The sequence below is a fragment of the Phallusia mammillata genome, chromosome 8, assembly GCF_965637545.1.
Source record: "Phallusia mammillata chromosome 8, kaPhaMamm4.hap1.1, whole genome shotgun sequence".
Classification (NCBI taxonomy): Eukaryota; Metazoa; Chordata; class Ascidiacea; order Phlebobranchia; family Ascidiidae; genus Phallusia; species Phallusia mammillata.
Genome location: NC_137259.1, coordinates 3389778 through 3403610, shown reverse-complemented (window position 1 = coordinate 3403610; position 13833 = coordinate 3389778). Strand labels below are relative to the sequence as shown.

General features: G+C 37.8%; 1 protein-coding gene across 3 annotated transcripts in view; it reads right to left on the bottom strand.

The window, feature by feature from the left end:
* The window catches only part of LOC145205405 (uncharacterized), a 43562-nt gene that overhangs the window by 17274 nt on the left and 12455 nt on the right, over positions 1-13833 (bottom strand). For 2 of the 3 annotated variants that reach the window (XM_080078123.1, XM_080078124.1), the window contains exons 3-7: positions 6241-6519; positions 5093-5221; positions 3373-3593; positions 1123-1311; positions 413-751 (exon numbers count right to left, since the gene is read on the bottom strand). In XM_080078123.1, coding sequence (XP_079934249.1) covers positions 413-751; positions 1123-1311; positions 3373-3593; positions 5093-5221; positions 6241-6519 — 1157 coding nt within the window. The remainder of the gene's footprint in view (positions 1-412; positions 752-1122; positions 1312-3372; positions 3594-5092; positions 5222-6240; positions 6520-13833) is intronic. The other variant, XM_080078125.1, reaches the window with a different exon arrangement.

The following is a 13833-nucleotide window of genomic DNA, read 5'->3' as shown; positions in this document are numbered from 1 at the left end:
GGTTGGCCACATAACGCTGTATTTGACACATTTAACTACAATGGTGTATTGTTATTCTGAAGCAGATTTGGAAACCACTTGTAAAAGCGGGTAATTCCTTAAGGACTAATTATCTTTATTGTATAACACTAGATAAATTAGATGGTAATTCTGAATAGCAATTAATCGCCAGATTACTTATTTTAAATGTTTTAACCCAAATCTATGTCTGAGGCGACCACAGCAAAACAATAGTCTTAAAAATCAATAGTCTTAAAAAAAGGAAGTACTTCACAAGTTAGTTCCCCAAAAAAACTCTTTCTGGCCTACCAACATTTATAAAAATTTAATTTGATCCTTTATTGGAGAAAAGTTACTAGAACTAAATTATTGCTACTAAGTTACAACCTGTTTAAAACAATTTCAAGTTTACCTCATGCGTTGGTTCAGTCAATGGGGTCACGTGTGCAATGCGGGGGTGAATTAATTCCTCTTCAACCTCTACAAACGCAGTGGTTGGACTCAGAATCGTGGTAGTAGTAAACTCCGCTTCTTCACTAGGGATTATCATAGGACTCTCAGTTGGCTCATCGATTTCAGTCTTGTTTTCTTCAGTACTTTCTTCATCATCTTTTTCAGCATCAACATCGCTTGATCCGTCTCCACTAGCTCCACTACCTTCAGTGTCACTGGACCTCAACGCGCGGGAAGGAAGACAATACGTTTCCGCTTTCTTGGGGTCAAACAAAATCTCTAACTCTTGCAAAGAACCCTGAAATGTAACGAAGTAAATGCATTTGAGGAAGCTGAAATTGCGAAATGTTTTTGATGGTTTCTCAAAAACATATGCCATTTATGATTTGTCGACAAAATGTAGCAGATAAAAATACACTGGGTGTTAATACAATAGCAAGTATAGCTGTTTTTTTTAATTTTCGCGTTTCGGAGGCATGTGGGTGAATTGCATTTTACATAGACCAACTTCAGAAAGATACTTGTCACATAAGTCAATTTAAAAAAGTTTGAAGCACTTTTCTTGACCAAATAACACGAACAAACCCTTTAATACGGAAAAAACGAACGAAAAAGATATGTTCCCCCTTTACGAAAGATGACCTACAATTACACAACATTTATACTTACAATAAACCTATTGGCGAGTGTGCTACCAGCCAGGAAGACTGTGCCGTCCGATGGGATGTCTACATCGTTGCCAGTTGACTTCTTCATCACGACTTGGTCATCTAACTTCACGCAGTCGAAGTAAAGAGCGATTTGATCACGGCGAACTTCGAAGGCAAGACGAGTGAATTTTCCGACAAAGTTGTCCACCTGTGTAGTAAAACAATGCGCAGTTAATAGATGGTAAATCATTTCAACTGGCAATGTAACAATATATTTGTGATTACATATGAAATACATTGACATGTTATAATAAGCGAAGTATATTAGACATTTTGACAAAACATTTTATTTACTAAAGACAAACACATGGATCCAGAACACAATCTAAGATAAAACATTTTTTCCCTTTTCATAGATGTTCGAATAATATAATTACAAAAGACATGTGTTTCTGACATACGATTGCAGTGTCAATTTGTGAATTTGCTACAAAGCATTCGTATGATGTCCTAAATGTAACAACCTGTTAATGTATTGACCGAGACATAGTTCAAGTGGCGATATAACTAGTGTTTGTAGCCATTCAACAAACCAGCATACAAGTTAACAGCCTCTCCCGGACCGCTGTGCTATTTGCCTAACCGTCTCTTTGTAGTCAATAATTAAACCTCTAAGCAATGTCAACTCCTACCCGTCTGCAAAGCTGTTGATTTAACATAGCAAGCACACAATACAATCGTTTTAGTTGCTCTTCTTCATGTAATGTAATACATTTGTATATTATTTTGACTAATCGCTCAGGGCATTTTAAGTAATCACCCCAAAGGGTTTATTCTTAAACAAAAGGTTATTGCAGGTTAAAGACAAGCTATCCGACCATTCTTAAAATAAACAATATTTTGAACATATATGCAAGTGGCCAAGGTTTCTGTGACAAACTGTAAATTTGTATTATTCCCTTATTCAAATAGAATCAAAAACAGGATGGTAATAATAAACATAATCAAAACGCAGTAGGAAAAAAATGCATCCAATTTGGACAATCCGTATATCCACAACTAGTTTCTACGTCAGTCGGAATATTTACATTTCATTTGTCAAACCCAAATGACAGCGCACGGTTTAATGCCGTCGTCTGGTGCACACACGATGAAACATTACCAGAATTACCCGCAAATATACTGTTTGCGGCTGGAGTGTGGGAAACATAACGACTTTGGCTTACTGTAAAGGTGAACCAACTGAAGCAAATACAAGACTGACTTTGTTGTTTGTTAAACGATAAAACATGTGGTGTTATTGTGTGGTAAACTTTTGCCCTCTTAGACCGACATTTGAAAACATCATAGATTATTTGCAAATAGATGGTTAATGCTATGAGTAAAATAAATCTATGATACATATATAAAAGTTTTGTTATTAACAGTAAAAACTATATTTTTGTATCTTTACTTTCGAATGTGGAATATTTATAATGGTTAATACCAAAGGACATAAAATTTTGTCAAAATATTTTTTCATCTTTTTTTACCCAACAAGACAATTTGTTGCCTTTCTTTGATTCTAGTCGACTATTCTTAAGTAGCTGTGCATATTCCTGCATTTTTGAGGGAAACAATTACATTTTCTAAAAATCATGTCTCATATCTCAAGGCCAATGACGCAACCAGTGAATTTCCCTCGAGACAAGCCTTTACCACGTTCACGATTTCACACGTGAAAACCGGGTTAAACAGCGAGGTGAAAAGGTAATCACTTCATAGCCTGGGAGAGTTAGAGGTTGCGATAATTGGCAAGACGTGCGGCCGGGCAGAGGAAGTTAAAAACGTGGTACCTTCGTCAGCGGGAGACGAACAACGTAGTAAATTGCTTTCAAAGGTGGCAATTTTGTCTAGACCTTTAGGGCTGAGCTTATAAAGGAAAACCGGCATGGCCATGACTTGCTTGTTTAATGGTTTAACTTGGTATGGAAAGCAAGACTGAATTTGGGTAATTGGTTGAAACCAAAAAGCCATAATTAACGGGAATAACCAAATTTTGCATTTGACCCGGTATTCGTATATTCCTATACTATACTTTACAATTACATGAAAAGCCATATTTTATAAAAAAATGCTAATCAAAATTCTATGTGTACACATATTAGAAAAAAATGAACCGACAAAAATTCAAAAACTAATTTCAACTTCCATTCACTATTTTCAAACAAATTAGGTCTCATTAGTTTCGGAGTTGAGAAATTGTAACTTAAAAATCACCACAACAAACCTTAAAATTGGCGATGACGTCATTGTTCCAGAACAGACTGATTTTCATGCGCTCAGAGTCGCCCTCCAGCGGGCAGATCTGGACTCCCAGGGGTGTCTTAGATCCGCTTTTGTCCTTGACTTCGAAAAGATATCCACACTCCCGAGTCCGTGGGTTGACAATAGCTAGAATGGCAAACTCTTCGGGAAGGCCATTCGGGAATCGATCAGCGGTTGGTTCGTCTGAGAAGAAGTTTAGAATACTTGTTACAATGGGGTAAAGTTGGTTAAAAACATTTGGAATCACAAATGGCAAGTTCAAAAAAGTTAACAGGCAAACTGACATCACTGCCATCTTTGACCAAGTTCAATGCATCAAGCTTAATTTCCGAGAACACCAAGTTAAGAAACAATTTCAATGATTTATCTAAAGTTATCACATAAATGTATAAAAATGCGCCTAATACTAAATACTACAACATGATTTGACAAGTAGATTTTAGAAGTGTGTGCTATTTTTCAAATTTGTCCTATAATCAGTGGTGGGATTCAGCCGGTTCGCAGCGGTTCTATAGAACCGTCTCACGAAATTTTATGAGATCAGCGAACCGGTTAGCATTACTGGTTACAGTCAATGGACCTTTTGTAAGAGAACCGACTGAAAAATATGACTTTTGTGATAGAACCGGCTGACAAAAAATTTGAATCCCACCACTGCCTATAGTGATTTACTTTTTTTATCTAAGTGCAAAAAAATTGCATGACTTAAACATTCAAAGTACGGTAGTTTAAACCCGAAATATTAATCTGTAACGAAAATGAATAACTCAGTAATACAAAAAATCGAGTTAAACGTTATTTTGACGTTGGACATAGGTTTAAACAAAATAATAGGATCTACGGGTCTTAGGCCTCGGGTGCGTAACCTCGCGGGCAAGTTCTAGCGTGAGTTCAGTCTGTTGAACGAACGAAAGGTTCCAGTTCACTGGATTCAAGCTCTCCACTTTCGTATTTGCATCAGATTCCATTTCGCACACGTGGAGTATTTATCATGGACACAAGGGCCAGGCGCCTGCACTCGCTCAACTGTGCTGTTGCGCCACAAATTCGACCACCAAGTCGGCAAGAGACTTTTAACACAGTAATTGACATGCAGGTGCGGCTGTATAGATTCCTTTTTGCGTTTCTAAATTGTTTTTGCATTGCCGAATACCGGAAAGAAAATAACATTCACAGGAATTTGGAGATCGGAAAACCGCATTTTGGGTCGACTAACTGCTATGTGTTCCAACACCATTAGCCAGTATCATGTGTCAAAACGTGTTTAACAAATGACATGTGTTTCCTAATAAAGCCCAAATTTTGCTTACAAATTATTTTATATGAAAGAAATATTTTATAATTATTTGACTGTGTTGGTTCTTGAGAAATTACATCGAGGTAAAACTTTGCTTATGCTTATAGGACAGCTTGTTTTTTAAAAATTAGTTGCATATCCACAGATCAAAATTTCATTTAGTCTAAACCAGGGGTGCATGCACCCCCAAGGGGTGCGAGAACTGTTCCTAGGGGGTGCGGGGATGCTGAATCATTAAGGTTGGTTAGGTCTATTCTATATAAGCACAAAAATCCAGGGGGGTGTGAGAAAGTTGGTTGGTGATTTGAAAGGGGTGCAGCAAGGAAAAAAGGTTAAGAACCACTGGTCTAAACTATTAATGCACGTTGTAAGATGTAGCACTTACTGATGGTTGTCTTTCCGTTGCTCATGAATTCAAAGGCAGGAAATCCGTTGTGGCCTCGAACATAGGAAATTGACGCATCGAGAGGAGTTGGTATTGCAGCTATAAAATCCACTTTATCGTGGCTCACACCTGGAACGAATTCAATCACAGAAGCAGTTAGAAATAGAGGTACACAGGATTTGTAGTGTATGAGTTTTGTCTACTAAATATCTTTACTGGCCAAATTTTACCGAGGATTTGTGCTTGGTTAGTTAACTAAAAATGGCATGAAATACATGGTATGGAGAAAAACTTTTTTTTCTCGCCAAAGTCTTTGTGGAAATGGAGCATTTTAAGCAAAAACACTGGAAGATATGCCTACAAAACAACATGCTTTGTTCCTTATGTTTTTGAAGTGCTCATATTGCCTGTTGGTTTAATTGACAATAAGATTGACTGCCATTGAAACCGTTGTAGCAAGTGTCCTAGTGGACTCTGATAGACAACTTATGGTACCAAAATATATCTGTCACAAATATGCCTCAAACTTGAAATTGTTACAAAAAAACAGTGTACCACATTGTGACAACCATTAGTTCAGTTTCAGTGGAATGTGTTTTGGCTAGCAGACACAAATTAACACACCAGACATGCATGCATAAACGGCCAGCACAAATTACAGGGTAGGTACGGAACTTAAACATGCAAGTTCCGGTAAGGTTTGCAAAATTACAGGGCCAGTTCAGATAATGTCATGCATTTTCTTTGAGGACAAGCAGGCTTGGCATGTCTGAATATAATACCACAACTGTAAGTAATCGTTTGTTTACAGCTCAAAAATTGTTCATTAATTTTACTCCCAAATCGTGTAGTTTAAATGACAAATTTTTACCATTAGGAAAGATTTTAATCATTGCAATAGGTAGATTTGAATAACCTAATTTGAAACTCATTACATTTAAAAATAGGTCTTTGTGGGATAGTTAAGTCCGATTTAAACTGTCTGTAACGTTTAACATGCAAAGTGTTTCAAATTACAGTTGCCAGCCACACAACTGCAAGTTGTAGTAGCTCGAACTGAACACAAAAAACACACAACTGAGCAAAAACAAGTGTGTGGGAAGACAGACAACAAAAACGACGACGTCATTCGGCATTGCCATGACAACCTGATGCGAAACGCGAGCATTGGAATGTCTTGTATGAATCCTGCCTCCGTTCATCAATAAGCATGTAGCGGGGGTCTGCAGTTGCGCAGTGAGACGGCGAGTTTAGCATGCAGTCGTGGAGTCGGCGCAAGGCCGTACACCGAACCGGCGACGGTGTGTCATTGGTCACTATCTCCTTGTAGTTGATTAGGCAAAATTCGACGTTGCAATCAGCCGTCGGGTAAGGCATAGTCGAGGAACTCGTAGTAAGCTCAGTAGTGAGGTCAAACGCGGTTGGTTCTGTATATGGCATGCATGGGGATAATGGAAAGCGGGGTTCAAGGGGGTCAGCAGAGGTGAAAGCAGCGCCACAAATGATAGAAGCGGGTCAATTAATTAATATTCGATGTTAAGTGTTATTGGATATTTTTAGCCAGGCACAAACATTCGGACATGACAATGCATGTTCGAACGCAGAAAAGCGTTTAAATTTGACAAGGGGATGCAATACGAGCGCACAAAATGCGGCGTTTTATATAATTTCGAATTACAAGAACAGAGTAATTAATTTAGTCAGGATTTTTGACACAATAGAACACAAGGAAAGAAAATTGAGAAGAGAAATGGAAATAGAAAAGTAGGAATGGAAAAAAAGCAAACACAAAATAGATTAATATCACTCAAGTAAACTTATTAAAAGAATGTAAAAGATGGATTGTATGATCAATTATCAAATGACTGCAGTAATAAAATCTACAATGCAGCATGGAAAAGTATAGTAAGCACACCTTTACAATATATTACCATTCCAATGTATTCTAGTAAATATATAAGAGTCACCAAAGATGCTGTTAGATTTAAGTTAGTTCCTACTAACTACAGGCAATGTAACGATTGCTACTAATGCATAATATACGACCAGCGCAATTATGCATGGAAAAGCAAAGCTCTGATAGAATTAGCAAGGATTACAGTTGTTGGGGTACATAGCGCTGCATGTGGCAAAAATAGGTGTATGAATCAACTAACTCTTTGTAGTGCTTCTTTGAGGCTAAAATTCGAGTTTTTCGTACGAATTGCAAACTGAGTAGTCATTGGACATGGCGTCACTGTTTGAGGCGTGAACTGAGGCTCAGGAAAGGTTAGAGGTTCAAAACAAACCCAGCTTTGGCAGCTAGGTTGCGACATTACCGGGTATAAGGAAATTAAATTATAAAGACTCCACGGTTCAAATAGAATATCGACCCTTTAGTTGAAGTGTGATCAAAAATAATTGACCGGCAGTTATATTAAAAAACATTGCTTGAAATGGGTCATAGAAGAAGCCCAATACTAACGATTGTGTTGTCCTAATAAGATCTTAGTTAAAACTGTCTTTAGGTTTACATCAAATACATGACCTCCGGGTCAAAGTAAGTTTTAGCTGGTGATTACAATTTGCAGCAAGTCAATGCACAAAGACTTAAGCTTCATCAATTATTTACTGTGAAATTGAGCACTTTTTCGTAAACAGGCTGAATTATTTAACACAGAAAAGCTGTCTTTTCGGTTTCGTGACCTTTCACAACGATTCACTAGAAACTACCTCTATCTCTTCATAGACAAATTTTCGTACAAGGTTTTTTTTGGAAACAGTCACACCGATTCATCACAATTATGACAGGTTTTGGCATTGTGTCTTTCGGGAACAAATTATTGGATTAGTCGTGTCAACTACTGAGGAAACCATCAGACTGTCTACAATTTTCAAACCAAAACATCAACAGAGATAAAAAGATTTTAAATGCAAATATAACTTGAACTACGAAAATTTTAAAATTTTAGTGTCATATTAACGTACAAATTTTTGAGGATCAGAAAAGAATACCTAAAAAAAGTAAAGCGTTGGAATTTGTGCACAAATGACTCAATAATGGCGCAACTTTAGCCGGTGGGGTCAAAGGCTTCGAATCGATCAAGAGCCGACACAAGCTATCTATCTTTCTCAAGAGACAGCGTCCAAGCTTTTAAGGTAAGTTGCACAAAACAAAGCGACTCGACCCCCTTCCTAATCGATGACGGAATTTGCTCAAGCGGAACTGATGCGTTTTGCCGAAAATTTTAGTCATTCTTGGCGAAAAATTCAATTTGCTTCGATCGACAAAACGAAAACATCGTTAGTTTCGATTTTTGAGCACTCATTTTACTATTACTGACTGGAGGAGGCTTCATGTAAGGACAAAACGGTATGAGATCATATTTGCAACCATCAGTTCTTATCGATATTTTTTCTTATTGAAAACAGCGAATGATCTAATTTGAAAGAAAAATATTCCTTTAACAATTTAGGCAAGTTGCAAAATTATAGGCTTGAAATGTTTTGAAGATTCGGTATTTTACAGTCAAGCTGCTCGAGGGGGTTTTGTTAATGGGAATATACTTAGCGATAACGTATCTTGTAAGCAGCAGTACAACAACCCACACGATAGGTACCCGTCGCAAGTTTGCTATCTCCAAAGCAGGAAATGGCACGTCTGGTTCAGCCGCCGGGCCGCATCGTGTACAAGAGCATGAAAGAAACGCTCAAGGCCCTCCGAACCGGCGAGCGACCAGTAAAACATAAAGCGAAAACACAGACATCCGACAGGCGGTGCGCACTTTTAACGAACGCACCGGCGTGCAAAACCAGCGCGTGTCCCTACTTCGGTTCCGTTTATTTCTTTCTCTCTGCGTTTCGGGATTAGTGGCGAAACCGGGCGCGCCTGGGCCCAAACGCCGTTTGCAAAACAAATGGCCCGTGCTGTGGCCGTTGAGTAACATCAAACGCAAGTTGGAACGCCTTGCAAACGTCCATATCACTTACTTGGACCCAAAACCAGCTGATCCTCTTTCTATTCGCCCTTTGACCCTGCCAGGCCCGTTTTTTCTGCTTATTAGGCGATTAAGGTTTCTGTGTCGCGAAAGCTTTAGGAAAGTGATACGCCAGAAAAGCTACCTGTTTTCGTTTGTGGCTTCACGCCAACGACGGAAAGTAAAAGATAAAACGCCTGCTTGTTGATGCTGGGTTGTTTATGCCGGATGAAGCGCGGAAACAGGTTAACGTGAAACGCCATTGACGATTGAAAGAGGCCGGAAAAAACGAGTCAAGCTATTCAAACAAGAAAGTCTTTACTCACAGCGGTTAGCAACAAGATTTTCACGCTTCGATAAGTGATTTATGCGTAGAAAAAGGTTTAAAAAACTTTGCGGAATTTCATCAGTGCAATTTTTCGTCTAGTTTCTGCCCTGAGGAACAATGGTACTATCACGGTTTGAGACGGAATGAAACGTTACCAGACCGATTTGCCTGGAATTTGCTATGTAGACATGACAAATTCCATATTTGACCGTCGATAAATGGGTATTGGCGTCGACGGATCGGTTTTCAAGACATAACGAGTTTAACAAGCACTTAAAGCGGATGAAAAAATTTGGGCAATCTCTAAATGAATGCCTACCCGCAAAAAACGATAGTTAAAACTCGTTAAATACAAAACAAGTATTTCACTAGGTATGTGCAAAAATACTTAGCTGTACAGGCGCAGAAGGGAGTACATTCAAATACCAAGAGATCTAGATTAGATTACAGCTGTACACAACACACATGGCCAAATGTATGAACTTAAACGCCGATCGTGCCTCAAGGGAAAGGCAATCAACAATATTTTTGCGTTGGCGGACGCTTAGGAACAACACTTGATCTGCGTTAAAAGCGGTGATGGAAAAATCCAGTGCCAACATAGAAGAGATGTAAACGTTTGCGAGCGGGCCACTAGGTAAATATGGAAGGCTTGTCCGGGCTTGACCGATCCTGTTTTGAACTATCGCGAAATGTGGTTACACGAATCAATACATGAATGCTTACATCATGTAACTTGTCTGTCCATTAAGGAATTTTATACTATGTGCGGAACGTAAAATATAGCCTGTATAATTTTAGTGAAAGTATCGGTGTATATTCCCAAACACAAACATTTTGAAAAGTTTTATATAAAAATTGATTCGACCAGTTCCGTTAAAAATAGAAGCCACAGTATATTGGGTATTGCCAGAATTTGTACAGGATAATTTACAACGAAAAATTAATCTATACGATTTGAGAATAAACTCATTTTTCCAAGTGTATAATCTTCGTTAGATAATACAATAAACTTGCATCAAAACAAGGTAAGTTATATTCTCTCGCCATTTCAACCATGCCAATACCACTAGACATTTTGTAGATGTGCATTTAAAGCCATCAACGTGATTTGATTTAACTTATACAAACACGGGAAATAAGACCAGACAGACTTAAATCTTCAACGCAGTAACATAATTTTCCCCGTTCGCTTGAATTCAATACATCAACATCGCCTTTGAAGGTACACATAATGACGTCAAACTTTCTAACGTCGCGTCACTCGTCAACGGCCCTAACATCCGATTTCAATTCTAGAACGTCCATTTCAGACGTCATAAACACGTCACCCATCGCAAAGGTCACGCTCTTGGAAGAGAGGAGCTCATAACATTACGAAAACACCCAAACATGCTAAGCTAGGGTTTAGCGCTAATGGACCCTGACTTGAGACGCCGAGTCAAGAATCTTGTACGTTTAAACCGAGGTTACTGGGCACATTTCTTAGTCAGTAAAATGCATTTTGTATAAAGTTGCGTTTCAAACGCTTCAAAAAAATGATTTAGAAAAAGTTCAATTTCTTTAAAAACGGTTGTATAGATTTGATGCGATGTAATGTTTTTTAGGTGACTTTTCCATTTGCAGAATTAAATGCGCAAATCCAACTAAAAGTTACAAAAACATTTAAAACCTTTTGCAATGCAGCATCCAATAAAGTATGAAACTCCTGGATCATGTACTCTAGTAAGTAAAATTTCACGTTTTGTACGTATGTGTGTGAACCGCTGGATCATCCAGGGCCAAATGGATCAACTTTGGATAACAAGCTAACAATTTGAATAAGCTCGAAGCATTTTTTATTGGCCAAACGCTTAGAACAAACCAGCGTTGGACAGACAAAGGCACGGACAAAAACAATTTGTGTTCAGGGAAGGGAACCAATAACAACCTGGGTTCCTGTCAACTAAACACAAAAGGGTTAGGATTTTGGTTTTGGTGTCTTGCATTTTGGTTGGGAACACAGGTGTACACACTTGAACAGTTTAAAGTTACTTTACCTTCTTCAGTTTCGCTGCGGCACAAACTTTTAACCCAAATTATAATGTGATATGCTTGTATTTCAAGTTTCAAGTATACTCAGTACTTGTTTAACCTCTATTGAAAAACTACTAGTGAAAAGATGAATGGTGTCAGTATGTGAAGTCCCCACTATGCTATACAGGTTTGACATTAGCATTCATAAAGTGAATTGTAAGCTACTGAATCGGATGTTTAGTCCTTAAGTGTTTATTATGAATCAAATAGGTTTATCAACCCCATGTCAATTGAAAATCTTCATGATAACAACACTTCTATGCCTTTCTATACTTTGTACAACAGATAAATCTATTTTAGATTCAGAATGTGATTAAAAAGCATGTGTAATCTCGATTAAATATACTTTTTTTAACTTTTCACAATTGTGAAAGCCAAACACCATAACAATTGGACTTTTTTGACTTAAAAATCGCACAATTTTAGATTTGGAGTGGTATTGGTGCAACTATGCTCGCTTAAGAGTTTAAAACTTTCTGCATTTCGCTACATATGATTCGCATTAGGGTAGTGCGTGCCATAAGTGCTGACAAAACATGTATTTGGTGTCAAATTTCGCAAAATACTTGCCAGTAGGTCAGCCCCGAAATTGCGGGTGCAAGTTCTCTCTCAACGTGTTAATTTGAATTCAAATCGACGAAGTGTCTAGCGTTCAGGCTATAGGTCCTGAAGCCTAAAGTCCCGGTGGATCAACAGGCCGTGAAATGGTTTCGCCATTCAAGGTGAACGTTGTGCAAATGGCAAAACATGCCCACGGATCATCCAGTTTTAGGAACGCTGCGCAGTTTAAGTGGTCTAAATGTGCGTGGCGTAAAGTTTTTTTTTTCGAAGTGATTTATGGCCTGTATATAGAAGCTGCATACGTGGGGTTTCGGATATGTTTGCGTTGAAGCATTTGACTTAAGTTTTGCTGGTACGTCCGCATGTTTTTTGACAAATAAATATACATTTCAAACAACACGTTAAAATGTACACACTCTTTTTAAAGCATAAATTCCCCTAAAATGCCTAAGGTTTAGTTGAAAGGTATACATTTTGAAAAATATTTGCGTTTTGAAAACATTTTGACAATCTAATTTAAAGCAATTATAACTTGAGCTTAATGATTTGATCACACTAACTGCGTTATTGCATTTGTTAGACATAAGGAAACAAAAACAAATATATTACTGCTTTCCAGTTCATAGCTCACGCTAGTCGTCCAATAGAAATCCCTAAGGGACATCTAATATACATTTACCTTTGGAAAGCACGCACATTGATAATTGCTGATTGCAAATGGGTCCTGCATAATTGGCTGATTTATACAAAGCGTTGGGTATATTATTGAAGTGGTGAATGACATGACACAGCACATGTGTCTTGTACAACTTGAAACTACATTTTTGTTTTGTTTTTTAAAGAAAAACTTATCGTTCAGAGGTGCGGTATTTTACAGAAAATTTCGAACTTGGTAATTTTACAAACTCATTAAAACCTAAAATAGTACAGAAACGTGCTCTAACCAAACCGTATACTTTTTATGTTGCATGTTCAATTTCCGCAACAGATTAGTGTAAAAAGAGATAAAGATCAGTTTTCAAAATTCACCATCGTCCCATTGTGCATAGCTAAAGCCCGTCATCAATCTATACAGATATCAAGCTAGCATCTCGACCGGCAAGGTTATCACACATTAACGACTTCTTATCTAGGCCTGCCTTAAAAGACGAATTTCGACCTAAAGACCGTCTACCTTTGCCAAATCCAAAATAGTCACGGTAATTTACAATTGAAGGCCATTCGCAAAGAATCCATTTTAGGCCTACTTTAAATAAGGTTTGCTCCTATAAAGTGCTCAATATAAAGCTGAGCTGTTTTTAGATTAGAGTTTTTTCCCTTTGTTATATATTTTTTAATGGTGTGTTTGAGATTGGTTTAAAATGGCTATTACCTGTCAAAAATGCTGTTCATAGGGTTCATGGTTTGTTTATAGGTTGCCTGTGGTCTAAAATAGGTTGCCATTTATAAACATATCGTTTGATATAAAAACGCAAGGAAGCGTCGACCGATATTAGACCAACAATTGGCGAAGTACCACAAGATAATTTATCGGACACGGTCAATATTATGACACGGTGTGTGCGACGTAGTTATATTTACCCCCGGTTACCAATGGTCATTCCACTGTTTGTTTATTTCACCCCACGCCTCAACCAACAATTGATGGTTTTCGTATTATAAGAATTTTACCAGGTTAAACCAAAGTAAAGTATAGTTCAGCAAACATATACTTATGTATTGAAATGGATAACATACTTAAAATTTGATTAATTGTTTTAATTGATGCACTGGTAACCCAATGTCTAGGTTTTTGAAGAGCATTGTATTCAATGTTTTGG